The sequence below is a fragment of the Archocentrus centrarchus genome, chromosome 5 (genome assembly GCF_007364275.1).
Source record: "Archocentrus centrarchus isolate MPI-CPG fArcCen1 chromosome 5, fArcCen1, whole genome shotgun sequence".
NCBI classification, from domain to species: Eukaryota; Metazoa; Chordata; class Actinopteri; order Cichliformes; family Cichlidae; genus Archocentrus; species Archocentrus centrarchus.
The window spans coordinates 20,796,060-20,815,286 of record NC_044350.1 but is presented as its reverse complement, the minus strand read 5'-3'; the positions used below and the strand labels follow the sequence as shown (position 1 = coordinate 20,815,286).

The window sequence follows — 19,227 nt, the reverse complement described above, 5'->3', positions numbered from 1 at the left end:
CTGATCCAACACACCTGAATCAAATGGCTGAATTACCTCCTCAGTATGCAGTCAAGTTCTCCAGAGTCCTGCTAATGACTTCTATATTTGACTCAGGTGTGTTGAAGCAGAGACACATCTAAAACCTGCAGGACAGGGGCTCTCGAGGCCTGGAGTTGGCCACCCCTGCTCTAGACCACCATTTTTGATCACCTTATGATCAATTGTTTGAAGACAGGCTGCCTCCCACTAGGAGGGAGCCTGTCTCTGAACAATCACTTTCTGACTCAGACTGACTGCAAACACTCTCAGGCAGACTGGTGAAGGTTTGCAAATACTTGCTGTCTAATTTATACACACAGATTGCCAACACTTGAAATCAGGTGAGCACAGTGAGTGCAAGTCATCTGCCTTGTGTCTCTTTGCAATATGGGACTCAACTGGTTGCCAACTGGTTGTATACTGGTTATATATTCCTATATTAAAACAAGGTTGTCATTTTTGCAGGTAAATCTTTCCAATTTAACACAATTTAACAGTCAACCACTGTATTATCACCAACAAGTTGTATGTAATTGCCAACTTGACCCCATTCAATCACAAACTGACACCAAAGCCACCAGAGATGGAAACTAACTGTGAGTGGTCGCAGACCTGGTCCTCATTTTCAAAGCAACCATATCAAAAGCAACAAGATTGCAACATGGTCACAATAATTTTGTTTGAGCTGTGGTCTCCAACCATTATTTTCTCTTGTATGACTGAACTTGTTTGAACTGTAAATTTAAATTTCCTACATTATACATTATTTTACAAAATTAGAAAGGTTGAAAGAAAATAACAGCAGTTGCCTGTGACTGTGAGAAGTTCAAAGTCCCAAGCACTTCTTTTATTTTGTCATGTTCTTTCAATACCCTTGCGCAAGATCTGGAATCTAGAATATGCTCTGGTGGTGCGTGCAGATGTCTAAACACTAAGGATGTCATTCCTAAGTGCTTCTTTTTTACCCCTGAGACTCTTGCAGTCTGATGCCATGGTCCACTGTGGCAGCCTACTTCTTTTCCACAGGAAGAGAAGAGACTAAGGAAACAAACAATGTCACGCAACTGTTTTCACATGTAACACGTTGCACTTCAAATATGGGAAAGATATTCTACATCTGCATCTCATATTAAACAGAGAAAGATGATACCCATGAAATTGACACTGGGGAAGCTCTCATCAGTGTATATAGTAACAAGGCTTCAAGCTACTCGTGAGAATTAGAAAACTATCCGTATCAAATTGCTGACTGCTACTTCTGGTCAGTGACGTTATAGACTCCCTGAACTGTATTCTTGAAGGACAGGAATTCAAGTTAAATGTTCAACAGATGGAGGTAAATGTGTTCTCATGCAGTGAAATGATCGTAGTTTGAAATCGTGTCAAAACATGCTAACAGTGAAAACATTTGCATGCATGTTTAACTGAAGGCTGACTTCTACTCTTGGTTACGTCAGTTCAGAAAGGAAATAACACCTTGAAAGACATTTGGCTTATACTTAAACAGAATATGAATAAGAAAAAAGGGGGGAAAGTAGCAGTTTTGCAGTAAAAATAAGTATTAAAACATCACCTCCAAGCATCAGCAAGTCAAAAACCAAAAGTAAAAGCAATCATGATCATTGTAGTTTATTTTCTCTGACAGATCAGATGGAAGTTTTACATTGACTGTCTCAAGGCTTAGATTTTACAGATGGTATCTGTTTTCATTTTCAGAAAACTACAGAATAAAAAGGGGAATAAGAGGAAGAGAATAAAACAAGAAAGGACTGAAGAGAGAAATGAATAAGGGAGAAATTTGAAATGTGATCAGTTATATTTTCTCAGCCAACATGAACACAACACTGACATTTTCACTTTACAGCACAGTGAGCTTGTTAGTGAACAGTTCTATACACAAAGTACACAGCACAGCATTACCATCTAGCTGGAGTTGTTGTTGGCTATCTGCCAATAATTAGTGCAACATCCCCATCCATTTTCTTAAGCACTTAACTAATTTGGAGTCACATGTTGTTGAAGAAGTTACATCACATCCTGTTTTTGATTGGGTTGCTGTCCAGCATGTGGCAGGCTTACCAACACATGGAGTGATTGAACAGCTTTAATGAATTTAAAAATTAAAAATTAGGTTCATGAGCTTGAATTTGTTTGGGATTTTCTCTAGTCCATACAAAGTCAAATTATACACACAGGCTCAAATGTATACATGCACTATATTTAATAAGTGGTGCTGAAGATTCTACAATGGCTTAACTTGACAAAACCAAGGTCTATTAACTTCTGGTTAGTGATCATGATTGACTACAACTGGTAGTTTTTCTTTACCAGCACCAAAAAGGATTTATTTAACAGCATTCATTGTATTGATCAATACTCAGGACAATGGGAAAATCCAAGGGGAAAGTTCAAACAATATGTTAAGTATAAATTATTCTGTGTCACCACTTTGCCATGGTCTGGAAGAAGACCCAAACTATGACGCTCAGATGAGAGGAAATTGGTTAGGCTGTTCAAGAACAACCTGGGAACCACCATGGCTCAAGCCTGCCATGAACTGGAAACTGCTGGTGCTAACCAAGAAAGAAGCCCCTGCTCCAAAATTGACACCTTCAAGCTTGACTGAAATTTGCAGCAGCCCACATGGACAAGCCAAATACTTTCTGGAGAAATGTATTATAGTCAGATGAGCGAAAGATTGAGCTATTTGGCTACAATGACAAGGGGTATGTCTGGAGGAGTAAAGGTGAGGCTTTCAAACCTAAGAACACTGAACCAACTGTCAAGCACGGTGGTGGTAGCATCACCTGGTGCTGTTTTGCTGCCAGTGGTACTGGTACATTGCGCAAAGTAGATGGAATAATAAAGAAGGAGGACTAATTTCAAATTTTTCAACTTCACCTCAAATCAGCAGCTAGACAGCTGAAACGTGGGTGCAATTGGGTGTTTCAACAGGACAATGTTCCCAAACACACATCAAAAGCGGTTTTGGAATGGATAAAGGAGGCTAACATTAAGCTTCTGGAATGTCCTTTCCAAAGCCCTGACCTCAACCGTATTGAAAATTTGTGGGCTATGCTTAAAAGCTGGGGTCTGTGGCAGGAATTCAACCAGTTTAAATGAACTCTACCAGTTCTGCAAAGAAGAGTTGTAAAATCTCCAGCATGAATTATGCCAGAAGCTTGTTGATTGCCACTAGAAGCTTCTGATTAAGTGGCAATTTATTAAGCAATATTTAACCAAATATTAGTGAGGATGTAAATGTATGTGAGTCTGTATGTATACTTTTAATCCTGTGTGGATTAGACAAAATCACAAATAAAGTCAAACTTGTGCAACAATTCTTGTTTTTTAAAGTCATTGTAGATGTATGCTGTGCAATCATTCCAGCCTGGAAAAAAAAAACAGCTCAAAGAAATCATTAAAAAACCCAAATTACCATGACATTCATGTCCATGATGAGTGAATATGACCTTCTGACCACAACTGTAGTTTGAGCCAAAAAGAAAAATTGTAAAATCCCGAGCAATAAAATGCAAAGTACTGTTTGGAGCTTGTTATACACTTACAAATAAATAACAACAGAAAACTGTAGGTAGAAAAAAAGCTCTGTAAATAAAGTCTAAAGTCATCCATTTTCTTCCGCTTATCCAATTCAGGGTCACGGGGGTGCTGGAGCCTATCCCGGCTGCATAAAAAAAATATAATAATGTGCTGAGAGACCATAAATGCTACTTAAAGTTTAGAGAAGCATCAGATATGATCCTTATCTGTAGGCCTGGCACGAAGAGTGATTTGTGCAGATTTAAAAATTAGGTGCTGGTAAGTATTGTACTTGTGGAAAGTATTGGCCAGAATTACCTGCTGTATCCTCTACATCATAAAATAATCATTTCTTAAGCCCAAGGCAATCTTCAGCTGAAAAAAAAAAAAATGACTGGAAAAAGAAAAAAGGTTTAATTTGACTTTGAGAGGAGAATTTTTGTTTCTTTGTCCAGGTCCATTCCTCCCAGCTCCAGGAAACAGATAACCTGCATTTTTCCATAAGCGTATTAGTTCCACTGGTGATAGATCTTGATACTCACTGAATGAGAAAAGAATCACTGTGACCTGGCACCAGTGTTTTGGCACTTTGACATCTGCCTCTGGTCAGCAGGTATTATCTGACTATTTTTTCATCTTTCTCTCGGAGTAAAGTTTCCATTTTTTTTTTTTTTCTTTTTTTTTTTTTTATCAGACCCTCATACCTCCTGACAGTTACCTCAGCATCTTTAAGTTATTGAGGTAAAATCTAGCAGAGCCAGGAAGCCGATGCCAGAGGGTGACTCACCCCACCGTGTCCCACTGATTGAAAACAGATATCTCTCACACCAGAGGGGGAAGAGGAGACAAAGGCTGTGTGGTAAGGCTCATTCTGTTCACATTTGAATTCCAGTTTTTTTTTATTGGCACATTTTTTTAACACACAAGCTAGTCAGCAGCTACACATTGTTTTCATTCCTATACTCTGAAAAGGTTTATCAATTGTTTGTAAACAGTGATTAAGAAAGGGCAAAAAACAAAGAAACAAAAAAAATTCTTATGATCTTTTTTTTTGCTAAATGAAAATGGGGATAATTTTAGAGCCATGAAACCCTGTGTTACTCTCTCCCATTCACAGTGAAGTGTTTTCCTCCCAGATAAGTACATTGAGCTGTGCACAATGCTCAGTGTTCAGAAGACAGTTCTTGTCCAATTAGTCTGAATAGCAGATCTTTCTTTCACAAAATGTTCCATTCTGCAGTAGCTAATTTGAAGTCAAAGCAACACTTAAGCACTCATCTGAAATGTAACCTCAAAAAGCTGTACCTTTTCCTATGAATTATAGAGGTAGGGAATAACTTGTAGGAACATTGAGGTAGTTGCTCCCGGTCTGCTGCTTCATCACCATATCTCTCTGCACAATGTGTCTGCTGGAAGTTATGGTTACATAAGATGAATTTGCAATTGGAAATATATTTTAAAGTGAAAGGAAATGCGGATGCATATAAGATAAAATGTGCAGTGCATAAAATTTTCATTTCATTTTCTTTTTTTCTGCCACTGTTTTAAACCATGTAATTTATTACTGGTTATCACTTTGTAAAGTTTGTGCTCCACATTTTATTTTGTTTTGTTTTGTTCTGTTGGAGTGAATGGAGAATGGAGAAGAAGTACACTGGTACTGATTTTCAAGAACAAAGGGTGATGTGCAGAGTTGTAGTAATTAATGGGGATAAAGCTGATGAGTCATACATACAAGGTTAAGAAGAGAGGTGAAAATCAGTGAGCATCACTGTGGCTTCATGCTGAGAAAGAACAATACAGATGCAATGTTTGCTTTGAGAGTTTTCATGGAGAAGTATACAGAAGGTCAGAAAACGCTTCACTGTGTCCTTGTGGATCTAGAGAAAGCACACTGGACAAGCAGAGGAAGGAAGCCGTACTGATAGACGTTTCAATACCAAGGAATGGCAACATCAAGAAGAAGGAACACGAGAAGCTCGATAAATACCAAGAGCTCAGAGACGAGCTAGAGAGGATGTGGAAGGTGAAGGTAACAGCGGTCACCGTAGTAATGAGAACACTCGGGGCAGTGACCGACATCCAAGATCTGTCCAGATGCTTTCCTTGTTTATTCATATTTCATGTGTATTATAACATGTGTAACTTGGGGACCTGAGTATTGTACTGCTAGGGAATACTCGTCAATGTTGTACTTGGCTCAACTCTGGTGGCCTTACTAATCATATCACCACATCAGTGAAAAGGCCTTTTGAACTAAGAAGCCATAGCCAGAAAGCTGGGTGTTAGTCTACAGGTTGTTGGCAGCCATTCAGGCCTCGGTCAAGGACACAATCCGATTACATTCCCACTTTAATCTCAATAAACTCACCTAAGTGAATTAAACCTGACACTGAGTGCTGGTTATGGAAGAAAGAAAACAGACTCCCCTTGATCATGACATGGGGAGAAAAAGGAGTTTTTGCTTTTGAAAAGGTGGAAAACATTGTACACTTTTGTTTGTTTGTTTGTTTACTTTTTTGCTCACCTCTTTACATTATTTAGACATTTGTCTTGTGACTCTTTGGACTAAGCAATTGCTTATATGGTTCCCACAATGAAGATGACTTCCCTGTATCAGACCTGCTGCAAGTGCATATCAATAAAAGGGGACTCTTTGAATGAACCCTTTCATCACGGCAGAGCATTTCAATCTCCTTTCAAGAATCCAATGTCTCCATCCACAGGACAAATATGGTAATTGAATGGCTTCTTAAACTTAAACCATGAACCAGTACTATTATGTCACAATTACCAGACATTAATCCAGTTACAGATTGTTGCTAGGGCAGCAAGCAACATACACTGTCAATAAAACAAATAATGAGATATCTTTCCAGGGCAATGACTCTACAACATCATGTTATAAAGTCACTACAGAAAAAAAATAAAAATAATAAACAGAGAAAATAAATCTGAGACTATTTGGTTGTGAGGAGAGTTTAGCACCTCATGTTGAATTATATCTTACAAATATGTCGGCAGTTCCTTTTTTTTTTTTTCCAGATTATATACTCTTTCAGGATGTTGCTATAATTCATGCCAACCAGTAGATGGCAGTGCAAAACTACTATGGCATTACTACAGTACATTGAAGTCAGAGTTATTATCCATTATACTTTCTTACAAACAAGGACACATAAAGAGAAACCCTGTAAAGTCACTGCAGTAGGATTAACCTATTTTTGTGTGGTGCATTTGTAACACAGCTGGGTTGCTACCGGTGTATTCATTGGAAAGTGAATGTGTGCAAATGTTAGATAGAAAGCACTTAGCTGTAGAAAAAAGTGCGTGCGTGTTAATGGGTGAATGCAAATGTGTTGTATAAAGCGCTTTGAGTGCTCGAGTAGAAAAGCACTATATAAGAACTAGTCCATCTTACTGTTCAAGCTCACTCATCTACATTGTTCATGTTCAATTTTTCAATCACCAGACAAATTAAAGACATTTCAGGGAGGTTTAATTGATTTATTGTCTTACCAATCTCTGTGCAAGGATAAGAATTACAAAAATCTACACACTAGAGATGATAATATATCCTGTTCCTATCATACAATGTTATTTTTACAAGCATCCTTTAACAATATGTATATATTCATTCCAATGTACCTATTACACATTAAAGATATACTGATCATCCTTATAAGACAGACAACAAATATCACCAACAGTAAACATGTTCTGCTAAACATACACACAGCCTTCAGTGACCATGTGCAATCTAGACAAGGCTTGACAAGCTTCAATGATGAGGTGCTATATCATGTTTTCTAATACAAGTTCATCAAAATGAAGACACAAGAATTACAAATGCAGCACAGTTCCCTGTAGTGTATTTTGTATAAGTGCATTAGTTGTTTGAAATGTACGAGAGTCTGTTGAGGTAACACAGCTAATCTTTTAATATAGAGAGTTGACAATAATAATATAAGGACATTTTTTTTCTGATGTTTGTCTTTATTTCCTTGTTTTAGTTATAGGCACAGCATATTTATAATGGTCACAACAACTGTCAATATTATTTGTATCACTGTAGTTCAGGTTATTTTGCTACCCTCTGTCCCATTTTGACATTAACGGGTGATGAAAAAAAGAAAGTCGTTTTAGCTAAGGAAAAATCTACTTTTCTTTTGCTATAAGAATTAAGAAGTAGCTTCCCCAACAACAGAAACAGGTTCCGAGTCCTGACACGGAGTGAACACTTTGTATTTATCAAATATTAGAATCACAGTGGGTGTATAACAGTCCTGGTCCACTGCTGAAGAAATGTAACAAAGGGAGGAAAAAGAGGAGCTGAACTGCTACTGTTTAACTTTGCCTGGCACAGGCTATTGGCCAACGAGACTACCATCATGGTGGCCGTAAACTTGCCAGACTGAAGAAGCAGCACAAGCTGGCAAGCTGGAGCCAACTAGCCGCATTTGTGCTTTAGTTGCCAACCAAATCACTGTGCTGCCATGAGTTTCACCAACACTTATTTTCTGCTTTGCTCAGCTCCTTATTTCAAGGTAACATTTCATTTAAAGCCACCGTGCATAGAGGTTTTGTATAGAATCTTTTAACGGCTTGAGGCTTAGGCCCACACTAACATAACACAGCTGTAGTTTCCTTAGAGTCAGCATCTAGTGGTCATTAGAAGAACTGCAGTTTGAGGCAGGTCCACTGTGTTTTCCCCATTCAGCCATGTTGTCTAACTGCTTATGCTGTGATGCTATTGAACAGGCTTGCTGAGGCAACTTCTTTCAGTATAAATGGTATATAAAAGGAATATTACGAACCACCACCACAGACTGGATGTCTACATGATTAGTGGTTAAATATTCCCTTAAGTATCCCCTTATAATGGAGCAGGAAACCACTCACAAAGTACAAGCTCACAGCATCTTTGTAACTTAATAACATTTCATTGAGATATTCATTTTCATATTTCTGTAAACAGAAGCATTTTCCAGTGCATCCCTTTACCCAGCATGACTATTCAGCATGGCAGCATTCTAGAAAATAATTCTTAACAATTGAAATCCTATTTTTGTGTAATATATCACTGCAATACAGTACATTGACTTGTTCCCAACACACGTGGGCATGAAGTGGATGTGTGGGCAGAAACAAGCACCGATCCTACACTACACAAGATTAGTGATAAATATTCATCATACAGACCAGGTGTCAATGTTTGTTTTGCTGCCATAAAAGGGGAAAGGGCGTGATGATAATCAGAATCAGTCTGTATCCACAGCATTCTTCGACCACTTGACTCACTGGAGCTACATGTTACCTTGTTTGTCTGAGGATGAGGTGGATGGTGGGGATGGTGCTTTGGGGAAAACCCTGTCAGTGGGGGTGATGCTTGGGCTGCCCAGACCAGAGGAACTAGAGCTGCTGGAGCGGTGTGGTCCTTGTCCCTGTCCAATCACGGGAGCTGGTCGAACAGGTCTGACAGGCGGGGGCCTTAGAGGGGCATTTGGTCTACGCGCTGACAGAGCAGGCTTAAAAGTAGTCATGGTCTCAGATGATGAGCTACTGCTGCTGCGTCGCTGGGCTGCATCTGGATCTCTGATCACCATGGTATGGAGAGGACTGGCAGACGCATCCTGGGCTCCACCAGGATGTTTCAGGGGCTCCAGTGTGTCAAGAACAACATCAGGGGCATGTTTGGCTACATTCTGCCTCTCCAACTCACGCAACTCATGTAGGGCCGTATTCATTGTTTTCTCTATGTCCTGAGAAGCATAACGGGAAGAAAAAAACCCAAAAGAAACTGATGTCAAGCAGTCAGGCAAGAAATAACTAAACCTACTATTGATTGAAAAGACATTTATGCCTTATTCCTCAAAACTGTGGAGCCCTTTTTTCATCATGATGCACCAAATGACTTTAAAATCTGTTTTGCCAACTGTGTAATGCTTTGGTTCCCATCACAGCTAATGGTGCACATAATATTTAGGAATGGTAGCATTTGATTTTGAGATTTTTTTTCATCCTCAGTTTTGCCTCCACACAGTTATTATTTCTGAGAAATAGTAAAAGGAAGTTCCCTTTGTAGAGAAGATATACATATAAGACAGATGTATATATATTTATTAGTGATTTGTTATTAGATAATATAAGAATAGTCTCTACTAATAAAAACTCTGTGTGGTGTTAAGCATTTTAAATTTTTTGGCTTCAACAAAATTACTGCATGTTTTCCCACTTGCTGTTATAAAATGCACTTTAATACTTGCTTCTTTTTATTTCTATTTATTTCTAAAACTCACCTCAGCAAGTGCCTCAGTCTCCAGAGCTTTGTGGTCTCCTAAACTTGCATGCCGAGTGGTGCTTGGTGATGATCTTTGAGAGTGGCTGTCCACAAACACCTTTCTATCAGGGTGGCTAATGCAGCCAGCACTGCCAAATGTGGTGAGACGACGCTTCTCTGGACTGTCAGTTGGACCCCTGCTGACAGCTATTTTGTGTGGACTCTGGGGACGAGGCATAACCCTCGGGGGCTGATCAGCAGCCCTGGTGGGGCTAAGGCTGTCAGCACCGTTCCTGTGGCGTAAAGCTCCAGCTCCATCTGATCGCACTCTCACCCTAAAAAGAGGTGATAAAATAGATTCATAATTTGTAACTAGTTTCAGTTTCTTTGCTCTGAATAATTGTACCCTGTCTTTCCTCTCTCAAGGTTATCCTTTATTCTTTATTCAGATCCCCATCAGTTGCTACCGCAACAGCAACTATTCTTCTTGGCATCCACAAATAACAACAATACAACACGTATCAAGTGAAAGACAAGTAGTTCCTTCACCTTGTTAATAATCGCACCAATCATAAAACAATTAAAATATTACACTTGTATTGAGTAAGTAAATGCCATCTGTAACAATAAAAACAGAATTCAAACCTATCAGTCTTCCCAGATGAATAATCAGATGTCCCCTAACAAAGTTTCCTCCCTTAGAATTGCTGCTTTTAATTGCTTATTAAAACTTTTAGTACTCTTAATCTCAACTAAAAAAGATGGAAGTTTATTCCATTATGGCATAGCTTGATACAGAACAGCTTTCTTTAACACATTAGGGTTAGGTAAAGGTATTGTAAAACGTGTCAGCGGAGAACACAAATATGTAGGCCTTCTCAATACAAAAATGTTTCTTATATAAAAACAGATTACATGCCAGCCTGTCCTCAGCCCGGTACACATTCCATCCACATTGTCCTTCAAAGTGTTCAATGAGAGCAAGATGGGCAGCTCTCTTTTGAACAAGCTGGATCTCACTAAGACCTTGTTTTGAAGCACTAGACCAAATAACTGAACAATAATGGATGTGGGGCAGGACCAAAGATTGTAAAACTTGTTTACTTGTTGTCTTGGAAAGTAACAATGTACACTTCAGAATAATTGAAATCCCCCGTCTCATTTTAGCCACTGTGTTATTAATATGAGTTGACCATCACAGTGTTTGGTCAATTATAACAACTAACGACTTGGCCTCTTTTACCCACTCAGTAACTTCCCATTGCAGAGAAATATGCAATGGGTGATCTGTTCTGAGAGCCTGTGTGGAACCAAACAACACACACGTCATCTTTGAGACATTCAGCTTTAACCTGTTTTTGGAAACCCAGCAACAGCAACTCTTCTTATGCTACTGTCTTCATTTCTTTTGTACTATCAGCAGAAACATAGTTTATACTATCATCTGATCTGTGAATTCTTTGACATACACAGCAGGTCATTTGTAAACATGGAGAACAGTAGAGGTTACTAAACAGCTACCCTGAGGAATCCCACATTGAAATGATTTAAAATCTGATGGTGTGCCATTAAACCACACACACTTCTATCTATTTGTTGTAATCAGTCATCTCTTTTTTGTGTTAAAGCTGTACATGTTGAATGACCCATCTTAAATGCATGTTGGAATTCCATTTACAGTAAAATAATATTTTTTTTTAGTAAGTTTACTCAAAACAGGCAAAATGCTAATAGGGCAACTATTTGGTCCAGTAAGTCACTCTTTACTATTTTTGGTAAAGGGGCAGCTTTTGCCATTTTCCATATTTGTGGATAAATGCCTTCAATCAGGCATAAATTAAGTATGGAGATTCCTACCTTCCTAATGCAGGTCCAAAGCGGTTCTCAGGTGTGTGTTCACAAGGAGACTGACGCTCATTCCTGGATGAGGTTCTGTCATCGTGGTGTGGTCCACTGCTGGTCTCGCTATCAGTCCGCTGAATGCCCTCTGAGAACGCATCATCCCTGATACAGACATAAAACAATAAAGGTTCTTGATTAATGTTTGCAACAGCTTTTAATATGAGATTTAATTTTGTAAATGTATCAGTTGAAAAACACACATATGAATCCTTAATAACCACATCTCCATTTGATTTAAAGCGACTGTGCATATAATATTTGTGCAATGTATACAGTCTGTTATAGTCATGGCTGTCATGGATTGAGACTGAAGCCTTTAGTTACCTGCCTACCGGTTATCAGGAAATAAGCTGGAGCAGAAATTAAGGCTCCGTTTGATAAGTGACGCGAGTGTCTGTCCATTTTAAGTAAATGCTCGTCTTTACCACACTGTGGATCAGAGGGTAATTACTTCTGCCAAGAAGGTTATGTTTTTGTTACTCTTTGTCTGTTAGGAGAATTATGGAAAGACTCTCACTTGAAGCTGAGTCATGAAACTCTGTGGAAAGGTTGATCATAGCCAAATAACGATACCAACACATTCTGGAACAAATCCACATCACTCAAGGCTGCAAGAATGATTAATGTCCTTAGCAGAGTTCTGTGCTCTCTGAGTGTCCTTCTATGTTGCACCAATAAGGATGCTAGGAAATGAAAAGGTAGCATTTCATTCATACTGAGCTTTACAAAGTGAAAGATTTTGTAAGGCCAAGCTTTCTGGAAATGCAACACATAGTAACTATGAAACATCTATTTCAAGAAAGTAGAGCAACATAAAAAATGGCCAAGCTCAAAGTAGCTCACTGGTGTCTGATCTGATGCAGGATTACACTAACATAATGCCTGCATAAGAAAAAAACATTTGTGGTCACCTTTTTATTGGATTCACAGACTAAATAAATCTAACTTACATGTCTTGTACCACAATGTACTGATGTGGGATCAGCCCATCCACACCATTATGTCGGCCTTCCCACCAGTCCTCAGAAGCTCGCAGGTAGAGCAGCAGAGAGGCTCCCTTCTTAAAAGACAGCTCTCTTGGACTTCGGCCCACGTAGTCAAATTTTGCTATGGCCTCGATCTGCTCCAATTCTGTCATATAAAATAGAAGAGCAGGAAGCTCATTATTTTCTCTGTCAGCTTCCCAACATGTAGCTGCAATCTTCACAGTGGATTGATGTGTTTGCTGACTCACCTTCATCACTTGTGTTAGGCCCAGTACCATTGTCTATCTCATCCAGAGCTCCTGGCTCACTGTGGGGACTTTCACTGTAGAGAGAAGATGCAGGTAAGCAGGAGAAAAAATAAGAGACATCTATGAGGTAGTATTCTTCCATCTTTATATTTCTGTAAAAAGTCTCCTTACTTACCAGGGTAATATTATATTTATCTATACACCCACCATCCACTTTGTTAGGTACACCTGCTCAACTGCTCATTAACACAAATATCTAACTAACCAATCATGTGGCAGCAATTCAATACATTTAGGCACACAGACATGGTCAAGATGACCTGCTGAAGTTCAACCGAGCATCAGAATGGGGAAGAAAGGTGATTTAAATTACCCTGAACGTGAACGTTTGCTGGTGCCAGATGGGCTGGTCTGACTATTTCACACCCTGCTGATCTACTGAGATTTTTCCATACAACTACCCCTAGGATTTACAGTAAATAGTCTGAAAAAGAGAAAATATCTAGCGATTTGTAGTTCTGGTTGAAATGAAGGAGAATGGCAAGACTGCATGGAGCGGACAGGAAGGCAACAGTAACTCTATTAATCACTCATTACAAAGTATGCAGAAAAGCATCTCTGAAAGTACAACACATTGGACCTTTAAGTAGATGGGCTACAGCAGCAGAAGACCACACCAGAGAGAAAGCATGGATCTATCCTGTCTTGCATCAACAGTTCAAGTTGGGGGGTGGTGGTATAATGGTGTGGGGGATTTTTTCATGGCGCACTTAGGGCTCCTTAGCACCAACTGAGTATTGATTAAACACCACAGCCTACCTGAGCATTGTTGCTGACCATGTCAGTCCCTTTATGACCACAGTGTACCCATAGCGCGCCTCTCAAAACTGATTTCTTGAACATGACAATGAGTTCAAATGTACTCAAATGGCCTCCACAGTCATCAGATCTCAATCTAACAGAGCACCATTGGTGGAAAAAGAGATTTAAATCATGGCTGTGCAGCCAACAAATCTGCAGCAACTGTGTGATGCTATCAGGTAAATATGGACCACAGTCTCTGAGGAATGTTTCCAGCACCTTGCTGAATCTATGCCATGAAGAATTAAATGAGTTCCAAAGGCAAAAAGGGGTGCAACCCAGTACTAGCAAGGTGTAGCTAATAAAGTGTCAAGCGAGTTTATAATAAGATGCTTATATAAATGCAAGGGGAAAAAAAGTTCTTTTTAAGATTATTTTTCCAACTTCTTTTTTTTTGTTTATTTTGTTGTTGTTTTTTTAATCTGTAACACATGCACTGTAAACAACAAATTACAACAAAATCCAAACTACCTACTAAATGAAATGTGAGATTCAGATTTTCCAGTGAAGTGATGGATCAGAACAAATAAATCCTTTTAAGAAGGAACTGAACAGCTAATGTCTTTAATTCCTTTAATTCCAGTGTTTGGCTCATTTAAGAAAAGGGTTATTAAAGTTATCCAACAATCATGTTGTTGACGCATTCAGTTTGAAAATAACACTTCTTGTTAGAGTCACTATAGAAAATAATTACTGCATTTAAGAGAAAAAAAAAAAACAATATCCATTATTGGGTTTCTGTCTGGCTTTTTAACCCTCTGACTGAACTTTCTACACACCAAGAAGATAATTGAGTATTGAGGACTGTGCAAAATCTACATAGTTACTGGCTTAGAGCCAGAGTACAAAGTGGAAAATGTTGCATGCAGTTATTTCTTCGATGCCAAGTTGTTAATGGCTGAGAGAACACAGTGAATTTTGGACACCTAGTTTTGAACCTACCAATATTCCTCCCCTCCAGCCATGCACTTCTCATACACAGGTCCTTCCAACTCTCGCTGGATTGGAAAAATGACCTCATGGTGGATGATGATTGTCTTAATGACCTCATTAACATGTGCCTGGCAAGCCACAGGATCTTGGTCATCTGGTATGGGCATCAGTGTGGGGCCAAAGCAAATAGCGAGATTATAGGGGTCCATCATGTTCTCATCGCTGTACTGGGAAAGACTACGGAAAACAGAACCAGTAAGTATCATTGTTTTAATCTTGCACACCTGAAATTTGTAGTAACCAAACTTACTGATTTAGAAATGCAAACAAGTATCTCATGACGATGATCACAGGCCGCGGAAGAGTCACAATTATCTGCTGAAGATGATGAGCTCTTTCAGCACCAGAGTCAAGCTCTAAAAATTAAAGAAATAAAGACAACCATGGAGAGCTACACTAAATAAAATACATTCCCATTGTTTTCCTGGAATGCTACTCACTGGTAGTGGATATGAGGTCGACGAAACGCTCTTTAGGGAACAGCGGGTTTTCTAGCCCCCGGAAGTAGAGCTTAAGAACGCCCGCCACAGAGTTGATATCATGATCTGTGTGATCATCCATCAGTGGATCTTCTCCTGTAGATGTAACACACTTTCAGTCTACTTAGTATTCATTCACTACAGAGACTTTCACGTATAGTAGCCCTGATTCTTTATCTGCATTTCAAATTGGGAAGTTAATATATGCATTAAGAGTGCAGTTTTGTTTCATCATTTAAGATGCTGCTCTCATGTATTATGCATTAAATGGTTTACATGTCCATTACAGGCTTACATACGGCACACAGGCTCTTTATTTGCACTTTAGAGTCCTGTGAGAGTAACTGTGGCTTTTGAGGTGGGCAAAACGAAATTTAAAATCAATCAAGAGAAGATGGCTAAGTGACCTGGGACTAACCTCTTTCAAATGCATTTTTAATATCATTGACTTCGACCTGGGATCCTGGAACTCGAAAAATACCTTGCTGCTGAAGACCTGCGAAGATATAAAGCTGTTAGTCTAAAATGGAAAAGGTATCAATATAAATGGCACATCCACTTAAAAATAAACCAGATGCATCTCTGTTGAATGTCTCTGTAAATTTACACAGGACAAATTTACACTGGACAAATTATACAAAATTCAGGGATATGTATTTCTTTGTATCACAATAAATGTGACACGCTTAAAGACAGGAGGATTTAAACATATAAAGTAAAAATCTATGGCAGTCTGGTGTGAAAGTAGATAGACTAAAGACGTCTTTTGCAGTAGCAATAAACAATGAAAGAAAGTCACGGATAAAAGATGTCACGTTTGACCTTTTCCATGTACAATACCTGGACAAAAGTACTGAGTCACCTACACATTACATCTACAAGGGCTGGCGTCATGGCTTGGCTAAGGGAACCCATGCCATGAAGCTTCCAGTGCATAGTTTTTGTGCTGAGGTTAATGCGAGAGGAGGTTTGGAACTCTGTGGCACTAGCAACGCATGATGCGCCTGAGCACTTGCTGACCTCACTCTGTAACTTTACGTGGTCTGCCACGTTGCGGCTGAGTCACTGTGGTTCCTAAACGCTTCCACTTTGCAATAATACCACTTACAGTTGATTGTGGATTATCTAGGAGGGAAGAAATTTCATGAACTGACCTGTTGCACTGGTAACACGCTATTACAGTACCACACAAATTCGGTGAGGTCTTCGGTGAACAACTCATTCTCTGAGAAATGGGACTCAGAACACCTGAATTCAAAGATGTGTCTTTTTAGTGATGACTCCACAAGACAGACTTTATTATTATTTAGAGCTTAAAAGATTCTTTAGCAAGACTCAATTAATCTACAAACAGTAGCAAGTCCTGTTTATTTATGTTGGTTATTTTATTGCATGGTTAAAGTACAATTGAAAAGGCCACACGGACTCTTAAAATACCAAAAAAAACATCAAATGTGTAACTATGAAGTCATTACATAACGACAAAAATATTTAAATGCACTTTGTCTTCAGTGTCATCTGAATCACAAAACAACAAAGACTTCCTCAGTTATTAACAGCTATTAATTAACACACACCTTTCTTACTTATACATAAGGATTAATGTACACCGAGCATTATTAATATTAGAATACAACCCATTTTGACAAAATGAATATTTCACCTCATTCATCAAGGCATGCACGTGTGAAATGCCCCGGTTTAAGATTTTCCAAGCGATCCAGCTGAACCAGTTATATTATCTCACATTTATGTTTAACATTAAAGTTGTATATACAGTTATAGGATTGCATGTTTTGTTTAAAAAGACTGAACTCTACATGTAGGCTTAAAAACTTTCATAACAAAAAGAAAAAAATACTGTCAGCCACCAGTGCTGCCCATCAGCCTCCTGGCAGTAGAATCTTTAGGTGGCACAAATCCCCAGGAAGCACAAGTTCTAGAACACATAATTACAGGTCTCAGTAGATTTTAATGGGGTGCATATGAGCCTTAGTCACTTGCAAATGGCTAAGTACCAGGAATAAGAACCAGGAATAAGAAATGCTAAAATCATAATAAATATAAACCACTGAGAATAACATCACTTTCTGTGATTGGCATTTTTATGTTAAAAAGTAACTCATCCAAGATTTTTTTAGATGCATCTTTGGCATCAATTTGAAACTCCTAGGTGGTATGGTTCTCTAGTCATTGCATTCACAAGATTTTCAGAAAAACTTGACCTCCAGAATTCAAACTCTTCCGAGATTTTTAATAGATGCAACTATATGGTATGAATATGAACATACTAGGTCACATGTTCTCAAATTATCGTGTTCAAAAAGTTGAAAGTTGGCCGCCCACCTGCCTGGTGGTGCGATGACAATATCTCATCAGCCTGAGGGGTAATGTAAAGAGAAACAACAACATTTGTGGGAAGACAACATATGAACACAATTGGAACATACCATAGAGATTGATGTATCGAACACAGCTCTCAACCACCACTGGTATAGGCTGCCCCGAATCCTATAGACACAATCAAATGATTACTACAGGAAGCATTAAAACAGAAAATAATAAGCAAAAAAGGTCATACTAGCAAGATGTTATAATCATAAGCTTGAGATTATATTGTTTATCACTTAATGTTAAAATAAATGTTATTAAGTGCTCTGAGCCACAGTATGCAAAACAAATATATATTAGCACACCACCATAAATTGTGATTACTACAGTATTTTCACAAGAACCCCAACAGGACAGAGGCACAGAAATGTTAGCATACTAAACACAGTGTGATGATCCCACCCAGCTATAAGACAGAGTACCTGACTCCTCGCACGGACATTCCGTCTTCCCCTGGGCAGAGAGCAGTAAGGCACGTAGACAGAGGAAGAGAAGCAACAACAACCACAACAGGTTAGTGAGAGAGACAGATCTTACACAGAGAGAGGGATAGAGAGAGAGAGGGAGAAGGAGGAGGCCTGGCCTGAGAGAAACGCATCAGTCAAAGCATCAGTGCCATGTGGAGTGTGAGACATAAGGGCATGGTTTGGGGTGGGGGGTTGGGAGAGAAGGGCCTATCTGGGAATTCACATTTTGCAGCCAAAAAGAGCTGGTTGACTTGGAAGGAAATTAAGTTTGACTTATCAATTGATCTGCTAATTCCTCTGCATTTCCTCAGCTAACTAACTGATTCCTTAATTGTTCTATAAAAAAATGCCCACTGAAGAACATGTAATCATATAGATAATCATATTCAATGCATACATTATCATACAAAAAACTCAATAAAGCAAAAATCCTTTTTGTTTTTTATTTTTTGTTTTGTTTTTTTGGTGAGTCGATTAAATGGTTCACCGTTTTAGCTCGGTTCTTTTGTTGGTGAATGCCCTGCTTGTCCGCTGAGTTTGATTAGCATTAGAGTGGATATGGCCATCTGTTTATTTGCATAGCTGCTGTTTAGCCAACTGACATATAGCCAAATGAATTCAGTGTACAGAGGCTGGGGGCTCACAAGAACAAACCTTGCACTGGTGCTTTTGAAAAATACACCATCTTCACATCAAGCTGGACCAGCTTTCCCCTTATCCAATCTTTTGTATAAATGTGAAGACAAGCATTGAGCAGGAGGAAAGTCAGTATATGAGTGAGACAATGTCTGGATAAAAGAGTGGTCACAGGCAAGAGAACCCCCAAGGACTGCTAGCGAGAGAGCTGAGCTCATGTATGGAGAGACAGAGGGCACAGATGGGCTAATACCTGAATGAAGGCCTCCATATTGCCATTAAACAGCTTATGGTTAAAAATGGAGCGAGGTCTACACTTCCGCATTCTCTGGGGTTTAGGGGGAAGAGATGGGGGCCTGGGGAGATGGTAGTTTGTACGGTTGTTACATTGCAAATATGAAAAATAATGCAATATGCAAC

At 39.0% G+C, this 19,227-nt stretch overlaps 1 protein-coding gene across 3 annotated transcripts in view; it reads right to left on the bottom strand.

The window, feature by feature from the left end:
* Positions 1–7,050: 7,050 nt before the first annotated feature.
* Positions 7,051–19,227, bottom strand: part of LOC115780932 (SLIT-ROBO Rho GTPase-activating protein 3-like) — a 39,542-nt gene continuing 27,365 nt past the window's right edge. Inside the window, exons 12-22 of one of the 3 annotated variants that reach the window (XM_030730383.1) lie at positions 19,061–19,163; positions 17,764–17,824; positions 15,732–15,809; positions 15,275–15,409; positions 15,085–15,190; positions 14,784–15,011; positions 12,981–13,054; positions 12,697–12,877; positions 11,702–11,848; positions 9,864–10,179; positions 7,051–9,326 (exon numbers count right to left, since the gene is read on the bottom strand). In XM_030730383.1, coding sequence (XP_030586243.1) covers positions 8,871–9,326; positions 9,864–10,179; positions 11,702–11,848; positions 12,697–12,877; positions 12,981–13,054; positions 14,784–15,011; positions 15,085–15,190; positions 15,275–15,409; positions 15,732–15,809; positions 17,764–17,824; positions 19,061–19,163 — 1,885 coding nt within the window. In that variant the 3' untranslated portion in view covers positions 7,051–8,870. Of the gene's footprint in view, positions 9,327–9,863; positions 10,180–11,701; positions 11,849–12,696; positions 12,878–12,980; positions 13,055–14,783; positions 15,012–15,084; positions 15,191–15,274; positions 15,410–15,731; positions 15,810–17,763; positions 17,825–17,876; positions 18,158–19,060; positions 19,164–19,227 lie in introns of those variants that run through there. The other 2 variants (XM_030730384.1, XM_030730385.1) reach the window with 2 other exon arrangements.